Source organism: Scylla paramamosain, chromosome 7 (assembly GCF_035594125.1).
Source record: "Scylla paramamosain isolate STU-SP2022 chromosome 7, ASM3559412v1, whole genome shotgun sequence".
NCBI classification, from domain to species: domain Eukaryota; kingdom Metazoa; phylum Arthropoda; class Malacostraca; order Decapoda; family Portunidae; genus Scylla; species Scylla paramamosain.
Genome location: NC_087157.1, coordinates 6,760,050 through 6,775,000, shown reverse-complemented (window position 1 = coordinate 6,775,000; position 14,951 = coordinate 6,760,050). Strand labels below are relative to the sequence as shown.

Here is a 14,951-nt window from a genome sequence, read left to right as displayed (position 1 = left end):
AGAGATGGATGAGAGGTTGAAGGAGATGGAGTGTGCAAAAGTGGAGTGTATGGACTGGAACAGATGGATACCCGTCTGCCATGGCAACCCCTTGAGGGACTTCTGATGTGTAGGCATGACAGGGCATTACTTTATATAATTAACACCAAATATTTCAAAGTCTGTAGCTGTATACCTGTATAGCTCAGTCAAAGCTTGATCACTAAAAATAAATGGTCTTTATCTTTAAAATATAATTAATGCAACTGCATAAGGGAATATAGAATTGATCTTTTATAGCTGGAGACCTACTCTTGTGACTTATTTTCTTTTATATTGCATTTCACACAAAATCATGCTGTTTTCATAACTCTCTCTCTCTCTCTCTCTCTCTCTCTCTCTCTCTCTCTCTCTCTCTCTCTCTCTCTCTCTCTCTCTCTCTCTCTCTCTCTCTCTCTCTCTCTCTCTCTCTCTCTTAAGATGAACTTCATCACTAAATGATGGACATAGAGCTGTTTGCCACAAAAAAAACATATCCAACACAGACAACAATAAGTTGCCTCTTTCAAGACATCTCACTATATACTCTATTTTAAGGCCTTCATCTCCTTTCCTCAACTAAATTCTTGTATGGAAAAGATTTTGATTAAGTTGTTTTACAGCCATATCTGCCAAAATTTTCATACACTTGCATATAACATTGGATCATCATGATACTGATTAGGACATGAAAAACACGCTCCATTTTGAAAGGACCAAAATGGAATATGCTTTTGGCACAACAAATGCTTTCTCACACTGTGTCTGGCAGTATTTGCTGTATTATACATTTAATTTTCTTTATGTACAGAAAATCACAGTTTATTAATATTAAAGAACAAGTAGTGTTCTCATTACTATTAAAGTAAAAAAATTCTTGTAACTGTTCTTGTGCTTCATTAATGCATTGTTTTTTTGTCATATACATAACCATTAAGTTCCTTTGTATACAATGCATTGAATTCTGTTTAGAATGTTACACAATTATTTTTCACCAGTTTTCATCTTTTGTGTCAGGTTGTAACCAAAATAAGTCCTGTATTAAAACAATTGCTTTTAATTGAATACTTATTTGCACACTGAAACTTTTGAATCCTTAGCTTTTTAATTATGTAGATAGTTGTGTAACATTTTATAGTAATGTACTGAGTACCTTGTTGTAGATTCCTAAAATTCACTTTTAGTGATCAAAGGAACGACCAGTATCCAAACTGACAGAGTTGTGTGGTTATACACTAAAGGCCTCAGTAGAAAGACTCTTCATATGGTATAGTTTTTACAAGGAAAATTTTAAATAACAGGCTGAATGAGCAATAGATAAAAAGAAGTGTCCAATGTACTGCAGAGGAACTATGGAAAAAATCAGCATAAAAGGGAACAGCATCTCTCCATTCTTTGGAGAGATGGCTTCAGGCGGTTGTCCGAAACCTTTGTTGTGTGAGTGTTGGTGCCTGATGACGACTGTGTTGTGTGTAACCTGCAGGGTAGCCAGCCTCAGGGCCCTAGGAGTCGCCCTGCATCTCGTCGCCGTTCTCGCTCATTCCGACGGCGGCCTCCGCCGCAACGACCGATTTACTACTCTGAAGTTATAAATCAGCTGGAACGGGTAACCTTCCTGCCGCGCCGTTGTGGTCAAAACATATTACTGAATTTTCGGATTTCTTGGCTTTTTTTCCGAGAAATCATGGACACGCACGGCAGAGGTTATGATGCACCTGCACATATTTAAGTTATTGCTCTGGCCTTGCGACAGTCATGAATTTGTCAGAATCATCACCTTAAAAATGATCTGTGGTGTAATTACCTGTTTCTTTGGACCTGCCAACTGGTAAGGGTCATCTTGGCCTCACTGCACTGCGATCCTTGATTTCTCACGTGTGAAGTTTAACTTCAGCTTCTGAGTCACCCTGAGGCTTGCTGCATCCCGGCGGTCTGCTTGATGCTTGATACGGCGAGCACTAGGTTCATGATTCATTTTGAATTGCTCACATTTTCTGACTCGCCCTCTATACTTTACACATATTTAACAAGAAAGTAAGATTTCCACAGTAACAACTCCAACTTTTTATATGCTGTTAGACATTTAAAGTAGTTAATATTCATAACCCAGAATCTTCAACCAGGAGGAGACCTTGTGAGACTATTATACCTCCATGTCTCTTTTTGGGTATCAGACCCAGTGTTTGTAATGATAAATGCTGTAGCATTAGCCCCTCCTGCAGCCTGTCATCTTCTGCACTAACTCAACTTTAATGTACATGTACCATTGTGTTGGGAGAGGCTGAGTTCTTCATTTCTGTGATGTCTTGTTGATTGGAATTACCATATGAATAAGAACTCATATACATTATATTTTCTCAATATTTAGTGGACATTATATTTTATTTCTTTATAATGTTTTGTCAGATTACATTTGCATAGCTAAAAAGAAAACTATTAGCCAAATTACATGCAATTACTAAGTGAAGCTGCAGGAACACAATACTTACAGAATTAGTGTTATCACTAATAGACTATGTAGGATTGGAGGCTGTAACAGGGGCATTTAATATCCTCACCCAACATATAAATCATCCAAACCATCAAGATCAAACAAACATGCTCTGATCACATGGTATTTTTTTTCTCTACCTTGCATTTAGGGAAAAATATAATTTAGTAAACGTTCATCAATATTTCAAAATGTTTTAGTTATGATCCTGATGGTATGGAATCTATAACACTCCAGCATGTGCCTGTGATAGCCTGCATGGTTCTGCACCAACATGTGGAAATTCTAAGCCTTATTGACTACAAATATTGCATGTTATTTCTTGTCATGGATTGCATGGATTTTTTTTTATAGAAATAGTTAAGTTACTGTGAAGATGTATGATATATTTATGGGTATGGAATGTTATGGAAGACCTGGATATATTGAACTGAGCTAAAGTCAAGAAGATTCATATTCATTGAAAGAATTATTTGCATTGTTCTGTAACTTTTTTCTTACTCTTATGGACAATCCCCATTGATAAGGTTGACTCATGTATGATAAAAAAAAGTACAGCTTGAACAGGGACTTTAGATTATGATTCTGATGCATATATTATTAATGTACGTATACACCAAGCAGACACTTTGAAGGAAGAATAGAAACATGACATCCATTTTGTTCAGCACACATTGGTTGAAAAGCATAGTCTTGTTCTGAAAATGTTACTTGAATGGGAATTCTCTTTCATATTGAGGTTTTCACATATTTTGGCTGTATATGCTGATGTATCTTTTTTTAGTCTGCCATTAACCCATATATAACTCATTATTAAGTCACTTTCATGTTCTTGGCAGACATGCCCATACCATTAGAAATATTCTCAATAGTATTATTTTTAATATTCCAGTACAAAAATGCTAGGTGGAGTTCAAGAGCTGTGAGTGAATGTTAAGTGATTAAACAGTATTATTTTAGTGATATAATACTGTACCATTGCTGATTTATATATATATATATATATATATATATATATATATATATATATATATATATATATATATATATATATATATATATATATATATATATATATATATATATATATATATATATATATATATATACTATTTATTTATTTATTTATCTTTTTGGGTAAACCAACTGAAGCAACCATAATACATCTTGTGCTTTCTTTTATTCTTAAATCTTTATCTATCTTTATTCTTAAATAATATACAAGGGGATTTTCATTATTTTTTTTTTATTTATATATTTATTTTTATTTTTCTACTCTAATATATATCAAAGAAAGTAATGTTTCTAACCAAGTTATGCGCATTCTTGTGGCTAAGTGTAGCTAATTCAAATTCATAGCTGGAAGAGCAAGTGGCAGTATATGATTTTCTTTTCTTGTCATTAAATGTTGAATTTAGATACAGGGAAATTTCCAGAGTTTACTGAAGAAACATCCCACACGTGCACTTACAGCTACTCTCCACTTTTCTGTATTCTGCTAAACCATTTGCATTTAATGCTCATATCATACTCTCCTCCCATGCTATTTGTGATCCTGTCCAGTTATATTTTACTTTTTTTTTTTTTTTCGTTATCTCCTCATACCTAAATAATCTAAATCCTCCCTGTTCTTTCAGTCAGCTAATTCTTTTCCACAATTTCTCCATTGATTTTATTCTGAATTCTAATAGTAAGAGGGACACAATGGTGGTGAATAATTCATTTGTCAAATATATATATATATATATATATATATATATATATATATATATATATATATATATATATATATAGAGAGAGAGAGAGAGAGAGAGAGAGAGAGAGAGAGAGAGAGAGAGAGAGAGAGAGAGAGAGAGAGAGAGAGAGAGAGAGAGAGGCTCTGTTCAGCATTTGTTACCTAATATGCAGGAAATATTCAGTTCACTCATTTAACAAATCAGCCAACAATGCACCCTTGGGTCCTCTCCTCTATTTGAAGCATAATAGATAAACCAAGTGTAAGCAGAATTTACCTAAAATTACCAGAAAGACAATAAGGTGGAAAGGATGAAGAGTGATATGATCATACAAAATAATGAGAGTTAGCAAATGTTGTTGATGATGGATACTTGCACCAGAGATTTTATTTATGCATTTTCAGTTTAATAAATTCACTGTATATATATATATATATATATATATATATATATATATATATATATATATATATATATATATATATATATATATATATATATATATATATATGTGTGTGTGTGTGCTTCTTTTCTTTGGAGTGGCACATAGGGATTTGTTATTTCTACCATCTTGATTTCTTGTAAAAAATTCAACTCCTCCATGTCCCACCCCCTCTTTTTTATACTTGCTTAACCATATTCTAACATCCACTATATTGCCAACTTTTAAGAATCAAATTAGGATTTTGTTGTTTTCAAAAGGCTTGAAACAATGTCAAAACAAAAGAAGCATTCATTTTCATGACAATTTTGCATATTATGCATGTCAGTATGGGCCAGGCAGGTGACACTGGCTTCATTAAGTTTTGCCCTGTCATAATCTACCTCAGTATGTCTATGCCTTTTTAGTTTTCTTGGTATGAGTGGATTTTGCTTTTAGTGCATAAAAAATTATGTACATTAAGTTTAAAGGACACTTTTCCCCAAGTCTATCAAAAGTCCACATTTTGCAGTCTTACAGAGTTTCTTTACAGATAATTAGATCCTTATTGGATATATGGTATCTCACTATCAATTCAGTACTTCAGCAAAGAAAAATGTGTATAAACTTAAAGAAAACACTCACCATCTTCAGATCACAAAAGTGTTCAATCCTTTGTTTCAAGCAACATTACCCTTTTAAAATAGTGCCTTCTTTATCTTTTTTATGTAACCTGACAATTTTCTTGCTTTAGTCTGCTATGTTTCATAGCTAAAAAGTAGAAGTTATTTTTCCTTAGTTAAATGCATATCCACATTTTCCTTATTGAATTGCCCTTTCCGTTCATACCAAGTTACATTATGAAAACTTTTATAAAATCTAACTGTAATATAAATAGAAACCCTGGTGTATACTGAGTTTAAGTACCAAAATATAATACATATGAAGTGTAAGACACTTCAATGAAAGAATTCTTGTTTTATGTGAACTATATAGACCTTTACAATCAATTCTGTGGCTATGTGTCCTCCTCCATCAGTGGAGGGCAATTACAAGTCATTGTTGGTAAATTTCAGTTTAGTAAAGAAATAAGCCAACATCAATCCATACTGTGCTAGTAAACACAATATGTGACATGAACACCCAAGTTGTGTAATTTCCTATGTTTTTTTTCTTGGGGAAATTGATTTCTCTCACCCTGAAAGTGATAACATATTTTACGAAAGTCTAAGTTGGTTAAATCGCATTTCTTTTTATTGCATGGAGCAAATGCAGCAAATGCGAGGCAATGTCAGCTGTCATACCATCCCAGACATATTACATACATACTGTATCACCCAAAACCAACAAGTAAAGGTAAAAAATGTGTGACAGTATCATAAGGATCCACGTTTCCTGCCATTTACTTAATATGCACAGCACTAACACCTGATGTAGAAAACATAAATGTCATAAATATACAACATTAATGCTATACGAGTAGAAGCAAGGGAATTTATATATTCTTCCTAATTCAGAACATTCAAGTAACTGAAAAACTATCTGTACTCTCAAAAGATGGACATTTTCTTTTATAAATGAAATGTTTCATAAGATAGACATCTTATTTTTTTCAATTATATGTTCATGGTCTGAGGTTTAACATTTCCACTACCCAGTCTAATTACATCATGAAATAACAAGTGTCATGCACAGGAAGGAATGAAGATCTGTGGTGCTAATGATTTGTTAACCAATTCTCCTCACACAGCGAGAAAAGGAGAGAGGATCTCACATCTCCTATATGTTTCGACTCCCCTTTGCTGCTGGGAGTGTGTTCTCAGCCAGTATGCTTGACACACTCTTATACCAAGCCTTCGTCAAGGACTACCTCATAACTTTTGTCAGGCTTCTACTGGGAGTGGACCAGGCACCAGGTTCAGGCTTCCTCACATCAGTAAGTTTTTTTCTTGTCATTATGAACTAGTTCCAGTCTGCCCATAATTTGACTCCTGTCATGTTTATGCATAGTGAAACCTTTCTTCTTTTGATTTTCTATGGTATTATGAACATTTTTCTTCACTGGTATCATCATTTATAGCTATACTTTTTTCATTAATGGAAAGCTGTAGCTGAAGACTGAAATAGGTTTTATAATGATGCAGATTATTTACTGAAATGCATAATGCCAAAGAGAATTCCAGGTAATTTGTGAACAGCAGTCCCCTCACACTGTAGGATAAATATTATTAGGTTTGAATAAAGGATTCTGTATCATTTTACAATATATTTGTTTCTTGTCACTTTTCACTGTATCTTAGGTTGTGCGTAAGTTTTAGGGTTACATATGCAGACCTTTTTTACACATTCCTTGATGATTGCTTATTTCTTTAATCGGTAATGTGTTGGATTCATGTTTATTGTGGGTATTGTACCAAGGTTCAGCAGCAGTGACCTCTCATGGCCAGTTAATTCTGCTTTCAGATTAGGGAGTTTCTTATTGTGTGTGTGTGTGTGTGTGTGTGTATTTACCTAGTTGTGTTTTACAGGAAAAGAGCTATGCTCGTGCTGTCCTGTCTCCATATCGTGTGTGTGCATGTGTGTGTGTGTGTGTGTGTGTGTGTGTGTGTGTGTGTGTGTATTTATATAGTTGTATTTACCTAGTTGCACTGTACAGGGCAAGAGCTAAAGCTCATTTTGTCCTGTATCCATAACTATGTTTATCCAGTTTCTCTTTAAACATGTTTACACTGTTTGTCACAACCACCTCTTCCTTCAAATAATTCCAGGTTTTAAGAATTCAACATAGGAAGCTGTATTTCTTGATGTCACTCGGACATCCACTCTTCTTTATTTTCTTCCCATGCCCCCTCATCCATCTCTCTCCCTCCTCCATCTGTAGTACCAAGTCATTTCTGTCTGTTCTTTCTGTATTGTTTACTAATTTGTATATTGTTATCAGGTCTCCTCTTTCTCTTCTCTCTTGCAGTGTTGGAAATCCCATCTCTTCAAGTCTTTCTTCATAGCTTAAGTCTTTCAATTCTGGTACCGTCTTTCTTGCTTTCCTTAGTATTCATTCCAGTTTCCATATACTTCCATATATCTTTTTTTTTACTGATGCATATTCCAATTTAGGGTGTATCATGCTTGTTATAATTTTCTTCATAATGTTTAAAAAGCTGTATATAGACCCGAATATTCCATTTTTATGCCTTTCAGATGATAATGTGTCCTGGATCATTACTCACAAAACTTTTTCTTCATTATTTTTTGTTATTACCTATTTCTTTTCCCATTTTGTAATTCCATGAAGGTCTCTTTCTACTTTTTCCTATTTCCAACACATGGCATTTTCTGGCATCAAAATCTAGTTTCCATCTTTGGGTCCATTCATGTATCCTGTCAATATCATTTTGTTACTCCTTGCAGTTATTTTCATCTTTTATTATTTTCATTATTTTTGCATCATGAGTGAAAAGGTTTATATAACTATTTAGATTCTCTGTCATATCATTTATATATATTTGAAACACAATAGGTGCCAACAGAGAGCCTTCCAGTACCCCACTTGTCATTTTGCACCAACTTGAATTAGTGTCTCTGATTACTGTTCTTGTGTGTGTGTGTGTGTGTGTGTGTGTGTGTGTGTGAGGCTTAGGTCAGAATACAGAAACTCGTACTCAAGTACACAATATCATGTACTTATATTTATACCCGTACTCGGGTTTAATATTTCCAAAGTACTTGTACTCAGACTTAAAGTACTTGACAATTTTATGAGTACTTTAGAATATAACCAACAAAATTCAAAGTGTAGTGCAGTGTTTAATGTGTAGGTGGGTCAAAGTGACAGATGTCTGTCCTTAGGGAGGGCAGGTGACCTGGGTTGGTGCCGGTGAGTTTATGTTAGGTACAACTTCCGCAGTTCCCACTTCTGTTAATCTATTGGTACCTTGGTGTAAATATAGGGAGTGAGAAACAGCTGTCAAATGAAGCCTAGACTGATGAGTTGCTTCACTGAGAGGCACTAAACAATCTATCCCTATCAGGCATTAAGCAAGATTCACCCCAAATTCCCCACATGTAAAGTCTAACTTTCAGTTAAATTCCAAAATCTCTAAGCTTTGTAGTCATTGTCAGCCCATGTGGGAGAGGTGGAGGTAATAACTGGTAAATAGGTGTCATGATCTACCTGATGAGACCTGTTAATATGTTATTTGTATTTAAGTCCCACAATCCATATTACAATGACATATACTATGATACACACACACACACACACACACACACACACACACACACACACACACACACACACACACACACATATTGGAAATTCCTACTCTTGAAAATAGGAGAGAGAGGGAGAGAGAGGATTTAATAAACATCTATAGAATGATAAATGGTATGGAAAATGTGGACAAAGAATGTTTTATAAATTTAGACACAGAGTACAAGGGGACACAGCAAGAAGTTGAAGAAAAATGTAGAAGAGACATCAAAAAGTATAATTTTCCTCACAGAAGCGTGAACAAATGGAATGAAATCAGGGAAGACGTTGTCAATGCCGTAATTGTACATGCTTTTAAGATCAAACTGGATAGATATAGAGACAGGATAGTATAAGATTACTCCCCTCCCGTAAACCACAACTAGGTAAATACAACTAGGTAAATACACACACACACACACACACACATAGAGGGGAGGAGGAACCACCTATGCTAGACCTGGTATTCACAAAAAAAAACGGAGCCCAGTCCAACCATTAAATACTTAAGCCCAATGGGAAAAAGTGATCATGTGGTGTTAGAAGTGGTACTGCAAGATTGGGAGGTTCTACCATGTAAGGAGGATTATAAAAATGGGAGACTAAATCATGCAAAGAAATTTTACAGAGTTAAGAAAATTCTTTGGGAACATTGATTGGAAGGGACTTATGGAAGAAAAGACAGTGCAAGAGAAATACAAAACATTCCTGAAAAAGTACAATAAGGGTGTGCAGAAGTAAGTATATAAAGTAAGGAAGAGCAAACATATTTGGTATAATGCCAGATGTGTAGAAGCTAAGAAGAGAAAGGATATAGCTTGAAAGAAGCTGAAGAAACAAAGAAATGAAAATAATAGAGAGCAGTATAAGGAGGCAAGGAATGAGTATGTTAGAATAAGAAGAGAGGAGGAGAAACAATTTGAAAAGAATATGGTAAAGAAATGTGAAGAAGACCCCAAGATTTTTAACAGATATATCAATGGAAAGATGACAAGCAGAGAGACCATTAACAAGATAGTAATGGAAGGAAGGATATATCAACCAGTGAAAGAGATGAGTAAAATTATGAATGAGATTTTCAGGTCTGTGTTCAGTGTGAAAGCAGATTTTACAGAACCAAACAAGGAGGTGAGGCCGGGGGGGGGGTTACAGGAAGTCTTGGTGCAAAAACATGAAATTGGCAAATTGTTAGAGAAGCTGGATGTCAGGAAAGCAATGGGGCTTGATAGAGTGTCAGGTTGGACACTAAAGGAATGTAGAGAACAAGTGATGCCAATTTGTGATGTGATTAACAGCTCACTGATAGAAGGAAGGGTACCAAGACAGTGGAAGAGAGCAAATATATTGCCAATACACAAAGGAGGAAAGAGGACTGAGCCACTAAATTATAGACCAGTGTCGCTAACTAGTGTTGTGGGCAAGATCTGTGAAATAGGGATCAAGGAAAAGTGGGTGAAATATTTGGAAGAGAATGAAGTTATAACAAATAGTCAATTTGGTTTCAGAAAAGGAAGGTCATGTGTGACAAATTTACTAAGTTTCTATACAAGAGTAATAGATGAAGTACAAAACAGAGATGGGTGGGTAGATGCAGTGTACTTGGATATCAAAAAAGCTTTTGATAAAGTTCCACATAAAAGACTATTGTGGAAGATGGAACATATAGGAGGACTGAGAGGGTCAGTGCTAAAATGGATGAGAGACTACTTAAAGGATAGAGAAATGAGAACTGTGATCATGGACACCTGTTCAAGTTGGAGTAAGGTAACAAGCAGAGTACCACAGGGGTCTGTGTTAGCACCCATTATGTTCCAAATATACATCAATGATATGCAGGAGGGTTTGGCTAGTTATATTAATCTGTTTGCTGATGATGCAAAATTGTTAAGAGTAATAAAGAGCCATGTTGATTGTATGGAGTCGCAAAGAGATATTGACAAGATTTATGGGTGGAGCAAGAAGTGGAAATTGTAATTCACTGCTAAGAAATGCCATGTGATGGAATGGGGAATTGAATAAAAGAAGATGTGCATGGGACTATAAAATGGAACAAGGAGAAAAAAGACCTAGGAGTCATTTTTCAAGATACCCTGACCCCAGAACAACATATATATGAGATATTTGGCTCATAGTACAGGATATTAACAAATATTACAGTGGCATTTTGTTACATGGGTATGATGAAAAAAATTATAGCCACTATGCTACGTCCCAGACTGGAATATGAAGAAAGACATAAAGAAGTTGGGAAGAATTCAGAGGGCAGCTACAAGGATGGTACTAGACTTGAAAGACCTAATGTATGAAGAGAGGTTGAAGGAAATTGGACTGCCAACTTTGCAAGTTAGAAGAGAAAGAGAAGATCTAATAATGATGTATAAAATAATTAACTGCATTGAGAAGATAGACAAGCAGGACCTGGTGTTGCTGGAAGATGAAGCTGGACAGACAAGAAGGCATTCAAAGAAGATCTGGAAGAGTCAGTATTTGATTGATATCAAGAAGTACAATTTTCCACATAGAACTGTGGATATCTGGAATGGTCTAAATAAGGAGGTTGTTGCAGCACCAAACGTGCATAAATTTAAGGAAATGCTGGATAAATATGGAAACAGGGCACTATGAGCCCTGCTCGAAGCCTGTATTATACAACTAGGTAAAATACAACTAGGTAAATACACACTTTGTCCCTGAAAAAAAAAGTCAGGGGCATCAATAAAAGTGTATTTGGACTTGAGTACAGCACAAAGTACTTATACTTGGACTTGAGTTGAAGTATAAAATGAAGTACTTGTATGGACTTGTGATATTGTTATGTAATTGTAGTTGTAATGAAGTACAAAATAATATGCTCAAACTCAAGCATGTGGTGTGTGTGTTTGTGTGCGTGTGTGTTTTCAAAAAAAGAGTTTCAGACAGCCAGTAAAAACTTTGAAAGAATGTGAAGTAGGAAATTAAGAATGAATCAAAGAAAGAGCAAATTAGATACAGTTTTGAACTGTGAACCAGTTCCAGTCATCCATTTTTTCATTTATTAACCAGCCAATAAAGCCAGTGTAGCCATAACTCAGTTCCACAATCACCTTTGGTGATTTTTTTGTTTATGTAAATACCAAATATTGGAACTTTGGTGAGGTGTTTTTGGGGAAGGATAGGGTTACTTAATATGTAATAAATTCCCTAATTACTGCATTATTTGAACGTTACTTGGTGTAATATGATCTGAAAAGTATGTGAATTTTTTTTTAAATAAGAAAAGTTAACACTACATACGTAACAACAACTGTCATACTTTCTGTGAAGTATGAAAGTTTGCATCAAGAATAAAAGTGCAAGCCGACAACAAACATCACAGCTTCGCCCATGTCTTGTAATTTCCTTTGCTTTTTTTTTTTTTTTTTTTTGCTATTTTCAGTAGGTATCTAATTGCTCTCACTCTGTTTCAGTATTTTAAGGGTGTAACACTTCTCAGTTAACATGCTTCAAATGACATGGGGGCAAATACCATGTTATTGCTACTTTGTAGCCCTGCAATTATATATGTATGTATGTGTATATGTGTGTGTGTGTGTGTGTGTATGTGTGTGTGTGTGTGTGCACAAATTTGGTATGTAGCATTGTTACCTTTGGAAATCACTTGATGAAATAGTCAGGAATGTGGGGATAGCTCTGCATATGGCTCTGCATATGCTACCTTTCAGCAGGTGTGAAAATATTAGTCTTTGCTCAAATTTGTATTGAAACTCCTTCACTCACATATATATATTCAGACAATTTCAACTCTTCTATTATATATTAAGTCATGCATGTTTGTATCAGTTTTAGAGTGATCTAGATTCCCAGTTTGTGGTAGTGGAAGCTATTTGGTTTTATATGTCACAGTGTATTTCACTGTGGTACTGCCTGGCTGCTGAGTGAAGATAAGAGGACTACCTTGTTGGTATATGCCTACTTGTATATTCCATATGATGTGTTCAAATTACAAGAAGTTTGCATGACTACAACATCATATAATGAATCTCATAATGAATCTCTTTTAGTGTTTCATTGCTCATGGTGACTTATTTCTTTAGTTATGGTATTACTGTTTTATGATATACATATGAACATAAGAAGAATACTGCATATAGAGTTTATTTAAGAATGCTACACTTAACGAACTAACAGACAGATTTTCTCTATTATAGATGAAGATTGGGAAGCAGGACTTGTGGATCAGAACATATGGTCGACTTTATCAGAAGTTGTGCTCCACTACCTGTGAAATTCCTATTGGCATTTATCGCACTATAGATACAAGCAACATGGAACCTGGAAATAATGTAGGTAATTTTGTTGTTTTGCTTACATCTAGATATTTTGTTGAAGTGCGGTTATCATATGCAGGGCCGTGGTCATGAGGGACACAATGTTTACCTCTTTATAGCTGGGTGTATCTGAGGGAACTTGATACCAGAGTAACAGAATGGTGCAGTTTTATGCTTAGTGTTTATAGGGATATTTTGAGCAAAGCATTATAGCTCCATTGGAGGTAAACTTTGCCAACCCTTGAGAATGTGGCCATCCAGTTTGGCTTTAATTTTTTTCAGAATGTTGAAATTTGTTTATCTTAAATTTTCTTAAGTTGCCCATTTTGTCAGATAAGACAACATTATATACATGCATTATGGCATTTACAAATGTTTTGACAAACTCAGTAATGGGAGTAACTGTGTGGTATGACTTTTTAACCACCATATACCCAATTTTAGACTCATAAATCATATACTGAACATAACTTATTGTGTGTGTGGCTCACATGGCTACTGAGAAATAATTACAAAGTTCAATCACTCATTGTTTTTCAGTCATTTTGCTAATCTCTTACTTTTTCCTGTGGCTTTTGCTTCTTGTATACTTATCTGTACAACAAATTGTATCAATCAAAATTTTCTTCGTGAGTTTCTGAGCACAAAGAAAAGATGTTTCTGTTTATATGTACCAATTTAATATAATTCTGCAGTGCACCTATATTTACTGTTTTCCAACATATTAATCAGTGTAGGGAAAACATTCTTTGGATAATAATAGGAATATTACTTTTATTGTAATTTTATCTTTTGTCTTTATATTTGAGTTCAGTGCAACTAAAGGATTTTTTTCCCCATCATGAATATCAATTTCTCTTGAAGGGACTGACATAGTCAAGCTTCTTGAGATTTATGCTGTCTCTCATTCCTTTTCATTGAAAAAAAATTATGTGTAAATCTTTTAGTTCGCAACACATTTGCTTCAGGTTACACATTCCACTTGCATTTATTAGCTTATTACTGTATCATCTCCGTACTCTAAATAGTACTTTAACCAACCTCTGCTCAGGATCATTTCATGGGTTGATGTTTTGTAGGAGTCACTTAGTTTTTTGCCGTTTTAAGTTGTGTAAACGTTATGTGGAATTTATGTGGATTTGCTGTTTCACAGGTTCTGTGATGCCACAACTCTGCACAGTAATAATATAACCATATGTCAATGGAATGCTATGCACCATATCTAATTCTGAGATCTCAGATGAACATTAGTGTGCTCTACCGTCCCACTTTCTCATGCTAACTTTAATAGTCATCACCAAGCAGATTTTTTTTTTATTCATATATATATATATATATATATATATATATATATATATATATATATATATATATATATATATATATATATATATATATATATATATATATATATATATATATATATATGATGGAAAAGTAATTTGTATTCGGATCGGGTTTGATTGGTTTGTCTTTTTTGGGGGGTCAGCAGAAATTTTGAATTATTTTTACTTCATATAGTGTATATCAGTATTATTTATTTCTTTATTTTTTTTTATTTATTCATTTGTTTATTTATTTATTTATTCATTTATTTTATTTTATTTATTTATTTATTTATTTTTATTATTATTATTTTTTTTTTTTGCATCAGATAGGGAATATTTATCATTAATTGTCTTGATTCCTTGCCAGCCTATGTACACATAGTCATTGTGATTTTTCAAGG

The 14,951-nt window shown here is 34.3% G+C and overlaps 1 protein-coding gene across 1 annotated transcript in view; it reads left to right on the top strand.

Moving 5' to 3' along the window:
• The window catches only part of LOC135101960 (potassium channel subfamily T member 2-like), a 523,352-nt gene that overhangs the window by 228,141 nt on the left and 280,260 nt on the right, over nucleotides 1–14,951 (top strand). Inside the window, 3 exon segments of the mRNA XM_064006426.1 lie at nucleotides 1,502–1,624; nucleotides 6,417–6,602; nucleotides 13,103–13,237. Of these exon segments, the coding sequence (XP_063862496.1) occupies nucleotides 1,502–1,624; nucleotides 6,417–6,602; nucleotides 13,103–13,237 (444 nt within the window).